Source organism: Choloepus didactylus, chromosome 4 (assembly GCF_015220235.1).
Source record: "Choloepus didactylus isolate mChoDid1 chromosome 4, mChoDid1.pri, whole genome shotgun sequence".
In the NCBI taxonomy this organism is placed as follows: domain Eukaryota; kingdom Metazoa; phylum Chordata; class Mammalia; order Pilosa; family Megalonychidae; genus Choloepus; species Choloepus didactylus.
The window spans coordinates 132,901,527-132,909,825 of record NC_051310.1 but is presented as its reverse complement, the minus strand read 5'-3'; the positions used below and the strand labels follow the sequence as shown (position 1 = coordinate 132,909,825).

The window sequence follows — 8,299 nt, the reverse complement described above, 5'->3', positions numbered from 1 at the left end:
TGCTTTGCTTTGCGTTCTATGCCGTTTAGATTTGGGCACTACATATTTAGCATGTTTAGAAAATGTGCCGCACAACTACAGACGGGCTGTTCTAGGGCATTCCTCGCTACGATTTTGGTCTTTTGTCATGTGTTTGGGAGCAGTATGTCGCCATATACCGTTTCAGAACCACGGACAGCGCCCAGGCGCTTACACCAAGAAGGGGAAAGGTTTCGGCTGGGTTTGTGTTAAGAGGGAAAAGGAGAAAGCATAGGAAAAAAGAATTCCAAACGACACATCCAGTCCGCAGTTAAACCAATACAGCTGTCACTCTCACCTTTCATTTATTGGTTGAAAAAAAAAAAAAAAAAAAACACGTAAGAATTTAGAGCCTACCCTTGGACCGAGTTTGTCGTCACCGAGCACAGCAAAAAAAACCCGCGGCATAGTTAGGGATGCAGCCAGGAGAGGAAAACAAGGATTTTCGCAATACATTAATTAAACTGCCACTGCCTTAGGAAGCCAAGATGGTAATCATCCCCTATTGCTAGCCTGCAGGGTCGTGATAGCGAAAAAAAACGTCTGTCTTTCCCCCAGCCCCCTTTCTTTTTCAGCAGAACTGAGGTATAGGTTAGAGCCTGTTGCTGCTGTGGTTGATTCTCTTTCGCCTCTCAGTTCCCATCTCCTCTTAGTCTCATTGTCAGACACTCTCACATTCACACACACATACACTCGCGCACACACACAAATATTTACACACTGCCACACCGAAGAATTCCATGAACGTTTTTCTGCAAATACACACGCGCGCACACACGTACTTTGCGAGCGCCCACGTCCTCCCTCTCTCACCAACACAAGACATTTACACACGCAGGTCAAGAAAGCGCTAACCATCACGGTCCTGTGACTCCACGCAGGTTACCAGGACACGCTTTTACGTTGTTACTGAATCGATCAGCGAACACAGATAAGTCTGCTCGCTGTATTTCATCTCCATGGCAACAAGCATGGAAGGTGAGACATCTCTGCCTGCGAAGTAACTTTCTCCCTTTTGCCTCCGCATTTGCTGACAGGGTTCCAGTGCAGGTCCAGATGAAAAGCCTGTCCTCATTATCTTGTATTTCTGAAGCAAGGGGGAGGAGAAGAGGGCTGGAGGCGGGGGTGGGTGGGAGCGGTGGGCTGCAGGTGTGGTCAGTGTAAATTCTAAAAGGGGAAAGAGCCCTAATGCTTCTGATGATGCTGCTGATACTAAAGAGGATTTGTGTGTGTGTGTATGTGTGTGTGTGATCAGCTTGCTGATGCTTCTCCCCTAATATTTTGTAGGAACTTTCCATGCTTTTTCAATTTAATATGTAAAAAGAGAACTGGAGATAAACAAGGAAGAATGATAATGACGGTCTAGGATTCTCCAGTGAGTAATTTTGAGAATTTTCAGACCAGGTTCCCAGTGCTTTGAAAGGAATGAGTGTCAGAGTCCTTGAGCATCCATCCACAGATTTTCTTAAGAGGGAAATGATCTTAAGGTGGAAATCTGAAGGGTTTGGGGTGGATTCTGGCAGATAAGGTTTGACTCTCTGGGAAGCCCTGAAATGTATGCACTTCATCATGATGAAGACATCTGGGTTTGTACTTCAACGTTTTGCTTTGATTCCAACATTATCCATTGCTGTGATTAACTAGCTCTGTGCAGATATGGCCTCAATAATGCTTCTTTACCCTCTTTACTTTTAATAGGTTTTACTAACCTTAATATTTGGTGTAGGGCATGTATGTGTATGTATGGGAGGGTTCATTATTTATTAAGCATGTGTTTTCTTATATGTCTCATTTCATGAAATGATGAATGCCATATCCTTAGCATTAGAGATTATTGTATCTAATGACCAATATTATAATATTTTTCATTCAGAACACCATATTCCACTGTAATAGTTGCTATTTCAGATATACTGTTTGTAATACCACTATTAGATAAACAAGAGGAAAAAACCTGTTGATTAAAATAAAATACAGATTCTCTCTCTCTCTTTTTTTTTAATGGAACCTACTTTTCAATATTGGCTTCTGCAATTGTGCATTGTTGTTCATGCAAAGTAAATAATTACATGTTTCTCAAAATGAGTTTTCATATCTCTTAATCAATACATTTATTTTATGGAAGAAATAAACATTATGCACAACATTCATTTATATGAAAGGGTATATATCAGGTATAAAAATACTATTAACCTTTCCTGACAATTCATAATGCCATAATATGATTTGTATAACTGATTTTATTAAAAATGTATTGGTTGCTAACTACAAAGCATATCAGTGAGATTTGGGCCTTTTAGCCCAATTCTATGACTCATCAAGACTTAAAAATCCCAGTGCTTGGCAAATGACATGAAGGAAACTATACACTTTCCACCCAATTCCTCATTTCTAGAGAACCTAATCTTTTACTCCGGTGGCTATGCCTTGAGACAATATTTTATTGCTTTTAGTGGTATTATGAGAACATGTTTAATATAATCATAATTCATATAGACTCTGATTTTTAAAGTGTGTAATGATGATAATCTTGCCCAATTGTTTGTGATTTTAACTTTTACCATCACCCATTCATATATCCCATTCTTTTTTTTTGAAAATTCATTTCTCTACTTCTATTTCCTCAACTTCTTTTTAATATGGATTTATTTATCATGGTTTTGTAACCACATGAACAAAATTTCTCTCATACTTCTTTCATTTTCTATTTCTCAGAAAACAGGAGGTTAAGATGATGTGTTCCCCATGGGGTAGGAATTAAAATGTCTGTTGTGGAAACCTGATGATTTTTTTTTTAATTTCCCTTCTCTTCCAGGGATTAGAGAAAGTGAAAATGCATCTTCCATCCAAAGTTGTCTAGTAATTTTGTATACTTTATTAATTATGAAGATATCAATGTTCTAACTGAAGACTTCAATTTGTTCTTCAAAATACTTTTATATCACATTACACTCTATTTCTATAGAAAGGGGCAAATCTCAATGTACTTGGCAGTATATTCTCAGAAACTTTAGATTCAGTGTTGAAATGAGACAAGTTGTTCATTTCACAAAGCAGGTGAAATGGAAAGTTTGGACAAGTATTTGAAAAATCTAGGCCTGAAAATACTGGTGTTTTAACAGCTACATACATGGCTTAAATTACCAAGACCATCTATTTTCTAAACAAATTTGGTAAGCATTGCTTGAGTTTTTATCTTTAACTGTAGTGATGAGGCCAGACTGCTTTCAACCTTTGAATTTTACCCTTTCATTATTTTTCCTTGACCTACATTGTTTCCATCTTTAGATGAAAGTAAAATGTTAAAATTAATATAAAAACTAAGTTTTTCCTTTTAAGATATTAATAAAGCATCTATTCTTTCCCAAACTAGTCATTTTTTTAAAAAATGAAAATTTTATAGTTCATTGAACCCCAAATGAATTTACTTGGCTATTTTTTAAAATACTGACTACACAGTCTTTTCCCTATTATTGGAAATAATTAATATGAAGATTTTACTCTCCATCTTTAACTTTTCTGCAAGTAAAACTTCTTTTCTGTAAAATTTCCTTTACCACCTGACTCCATTTTCTCATTAACTGTCCACTCCTATACACCTTCAATTTAGTGTGCCTCTTGAGCACTCAACTAAAATTAGAATGATGATGAAAAAATTCTCAATGTCAAATCTGAGGCCCCCATATTTCTGTGCTTAGTTTCCATCACCACTGCAGAATTTGACACTATTTACCAATGTCTCCTTTGAAAAACCCCAGCCTCCTTGGGTTGAGGTGAACTTCCTATTACAGTTTATTCTTGACCCCAATCACTCCTTATACAACCCCACTAGTGGATCCTGTTTTCTCCTTGTAGTAGAAGCATTCCTTGAAGCTCATTGCTAGACTTTTTCCATCCTCTATCCTTTCTGGTAACTTCAAAAAGAACTTTAATCAAATGACAACATTTTTCCCTCTGGATCAAGCTAGAGCAAGTTGATCTAGTTTCCTACTAGATAACACTTCAAATATTTGAATTCAGCTATTTGTCTTCCTCTGTCTTTTGATTCCTAAGCAAAATCAGCAATTCTTCCCTTCCCTAAAGTTTTGAACTGCAGATGCTTCTAAGTACTGGGCTCTCTCCAACCTGGAGACACTCTTCTACACAAATTTTATTTGAAAATAATACTCTTAAATTTGCTCACCACCAGCAATTTTATGCTGGGCAAATTCACTTAGATTAATGTATTAAAAATTTGTCTGTTGAGTGTCAACTATGTGCCAAGCATGAGCACCACAAGTTCAATATATCCAGAACTAAACTCTACTTACTTTCTAAATCTATACTTGGCTTGTGTTTTCTTTATTTTGGTAATGAAAGCACTATCTTTAGACTTACCCAGGCTTAATGCAATGAAATCATCTTTGATGCCTCTCTCTTCAAGGCCAAGAAATTCCATCAGTTGCCAAATCCTATCCCTTCTGCCTTACAAATGTCTCTCAAACCCACACTCTCCTCTACTCTTCTACTCTCTAGTCTATGCTTTCATTACGTCTCGTCTGGACCACTTTATTCCCATGATGCTCCCTTCCTCATGCCTATATATTCTTCAGTCTCATCAACAAGCTACTTTGACTTAAGTTTCCCATTCCATGGCAAATATATTTCAAGCTCTTCACCTGACAATCAAGATATTTTTTTGTCTTCAGATTACCTTTCAGAGTTTTGGACCAAATTGTTCACTGTCCTTTGAACACATCCAGCACTTTTCTGCCTTCATGTTCGTTGTCATGATCTCCTCCTCCACATACCTAAATCCTTTCATCTTTCAAGACTCAGCTCAGATTCAATTTCTTAAAAGAATATCCTTCCTGGTCCCCAAATGATGAAATCTCTGTTCCACCTAATTTTGTTTTTCTTTTTTTGAATTTCTTTTCTTTCATCAAGATATTGAAGAAAATAATGTCAACTCCAAGGTTGTTGTGGGGATTAAATAAAATAACATGTAAAGCAGTATCTGGTATAGTGGATGTTAAATACAAATTTATGTCCTCTTCCCTTTTTATTATTTTCTTTATTATTGCCTTTGTAGATGCCTAAATTATTTTATTATTGTTTGTGCCTGGCTCTTCTCCTTTACAGGTTGGAATCTCTTTAAGTAGAATGCCCCATGTCTAATTCAATTTTATAATTTCCAGAGTGCTTAGAACATAGTAGTTACTCAGTAAATTTTTTGGATGAAAGTGTAGTGAATATATATTACTTTTTATGTGGCCTGCCAATGCATAACAATAGTGCTACTACATTCTACTATTTGTACCCTATTCAATCCTTAGATGGGCTTTTTCAGCAACCACTTCATATCTTTGGCTCATATTAACTATCGGTAATTGCAACTTGCAGATTTATTTCATGTAAACTTCCAAGTAAGGCCTTACCCATATGGGATTGTGTACCACCACCAACCCACCCTCCACCCCGCCTCCACCACCATAAGCACTTAAATACAGGACTTAAGAAGTGTTTCTATAAAATTTTATGTTCTGATTTCAAACCAGAATTCTAGTCTGTCAGAATTGCCTTGAATCCTGATTCTGTTAGCTAACATGTAATCTTCAGCCCAGCTTTGGACCAAATTTAATAACCATCACATTAATGTCTTCAACCTAGTCTCTGGTGAAAAACACTGAAGAGGAATCATGTTAGATCTTTGTGACACTACATTGGAGACCTGTCTCCACAATTACAGAACCAGATATCTATTAGGATAGTTCAGTGAACTATTAATAAAAATTCCAGGCATACCTCACCCTCTTCCCCACAAGGCTACCATGGGAAACTTTGCCAAAACTTCCCCAAAGTTCATAAACCATGTCTAAGTTGTTTCTATGACTAGGTTATTTTCATGGTTTATTGTATTAGTAGCAAACTTTCAAAAAGGAAGTGAAGTTGACATTACATGTTATTAAATTCACGTTGATTTTTAGTGACTTCTCACATTGGCAAATTACCTGTTATTTAATTATGGATTTGAAACAAAGTTTAACTCCAAGTTACCAATAGATAATTTTCACAATTCCCCCTTACTTTTGAAAACTGATGTTTTTCTGTCTACTTCCATACTTCTGGAAGCTTTCTCATGGTCAATAATTTCTTAAAAGTTCTTGAATTTTATGGGCAAGTTATAAATCAGCTGAGCCTGAAAGTTTCAACTCATTTATGTGGCTAAATATTATCCTACTACATTCTTGTCTTCTTATATTATTTGATTTTCCTATGATTTCTAAAGACCATTCTACCTTGGTTAAAAAGACAGAAGTAGATTAAATAGCCTTTTCTTTGTCATACCATCAAACCACCTTGCACAAAGTAGTGGGTTTAATCCTTTATTGGTGAAATTCTTGATCTGATATATCATATATGAAATCCTCCACCTCAAAGCCTTTGCTGTTTCCTCAACCTGCTATGTTCTTCCTCCAGATATTTTCATGTCTCTTCCTTGACATCAATCAAGACTTGTCTCAAGTATCAACTACCTAGAGAGGCCTTTGCTGACTTCTTTACTTAAAGTAGCACCCCCCATCCACCATCATTTTCTCTCCTCTTAGCTTACTTTGACTTCTTTCATAACATTTATGACTACCTGACATAATAAATAGGCAATACATGACACATGTACCTGGCATAATATCTGACACAATCCATAATAAATAAAAATTATTTAAACAGTAGTTTTGTCTATATCCTCCACTAGGATGTATCCCTCACGATGGCAGGTGAACATTGTCTAACTTACCAGTGTACCTTAGCACCCAAAACAGGGCCTGACACATAGAAGATACTCAATAAATATTTGCTCAATGAATACTTTAACTTAAATGTAACTGTTGTCTTCATTATTGTATATTACCTTAAATTCACTCAGCTCTTTAGACTTCCTGACAGTATCCTTAGTTTTTCAGTCACTTTTTAACATTTGCCCTCATTCCATTTCTTCTTTGAACCAATAATAGACAGCCAAAGAGTGCTTATAAATTATTTTTAAAGCCATGAAATTGTCATTTATCTATTCCTCCAATGTAAATATAAAAGAATGGTGACTTTCTTCATTGGCTAACATTGACTCTGTATATTCATGCATTGCTTATATCCCTACCTGATTCTTTTGAAGCAACTTACAATAATCCTCTTAGCCAAGGGTAATCGGAACAGTCAAGTAATGAGAAACGCAGGAGCAGGAGAAGAAAATATGATTATATTAGGAATCTTAAGCTAATAAAAGTCACTGCAATTGAATATAAAACCAAAATTTATGATGGCTACATACCTTTCCTTAGACAATAAAAGGAAACTCACAAGGATGTTAGAAAGATACACTTTCTCTGCATTTGAGTATTATGAAACACATGATTCTTTCTGGGAATATTAAGCAATTTGACAGGAAAGAACAGAAACACTGAAAGTCTGAATGAGCTGTTGAATTTTTATGCTTACATTCAAGGCTGATTCTTGAAATCAAAATAAAGCGCTCTTGTTCATTATATTTTAACTAAATGTGTTTCCATATTTTCTAGATGTTATATTAGAATTGTGAAAAACAGAACATTATTTATCACTTATTACTTAACCACTTAGCAACACATCAAAAACCTGTAGAGTTATTTGAATATTCACTTTAATACGTGCTTTAGTATGTATAGGAACAGTTTTATGTGCCCACAAAGGCAATTCTGTAATTCCAAAGAAGTAGCAACTCTGATGCAAATTTAATTTTGGTCCATATCTGATGGTGTTTTAAATCAAGAAAGTTTGAAAAATACCAGATCTACCTGCCTAATGCCATACATGGATGAAACTAAACTGAATCCAATTTTGTACCTAGGCCAAGAGGTGACTCCAGCAAGAATTTGGAAGACCCCCAATGATGTAACAGTGAATGATGAGTAGTATCTACTGTGGCAACTCTTCAGCTAAGATGAGTGTCAACGAAGTATCAGCTTTTTCATTAACTCTGGAGCAAAAAACTGGCTTTGCTTTTGTGGGGATTTTGTGTATCTTCTTGGGACTTCTCATTATCAGATGCTTCAAAATCCTGTTAGACCCATACAGTAGCATGCCTTCCTCTACATGGGAAGATGAAGTTGAAGAGTTTGATAAAGGAACTTTTGAATATGCCCTGGCATAAGAGTTCCAGCTTTGTGATTTTTATGGTTCTGCCATTGGGGCACTGGTGGATGTATTTGTAATTACCACGAATGTGCTAGAGGGAGGCTTATTTCATTGACTGAGTTCAATAAACACC

At 36.1% G+C, this 8,299-nt stretch overlaps 1 protein-coding gene across 2 annotated transcripts; it reads left to right on the top strand.

Moving 5' to 3' along the window:
* The first annotated feature begins 386 nt into the window (after positions 1–386).
* On the top strand, positions 387–8,299 carry CTXN2 (cortexin 2). 2 transcript variants are annotated; one of them, XM_037834065.1, is made up of 3 exons: positions 387–509; positions 900–996; positions 7,880–8,299. In XM_037834065.1, exon 3 carries the CDS (start codon positions 7,934–7,936, stop codon positions 8,180–8,182), a length of 249 nt encoding a protein of 82 aa, XP_037689993.1. In that variant the 5' UTR covers positions 387–509; positions 900–996; positions 7,880–7,933; the 3' UTR covers positions 8,183–8,299. The 2 variants fall into 2 exon arrangements, with proteins under 2 accessions (XP_037689993.1, XP_037689994.1); XM_037834066.1 differs by lacking the exons at positions 387–509; positions 900–996 and adding an exon at positions 1,306–1,393.

What these genes read in the sequence shown, in the direction of transcription:
- CTXN2 (XM_037834065.1), top strand. Translation starts at nt 7,934, where the DNA reads ATGATGAGTAGTATCTACTGTGGCAACTCTTCAGCTAAGATGAGTGTC.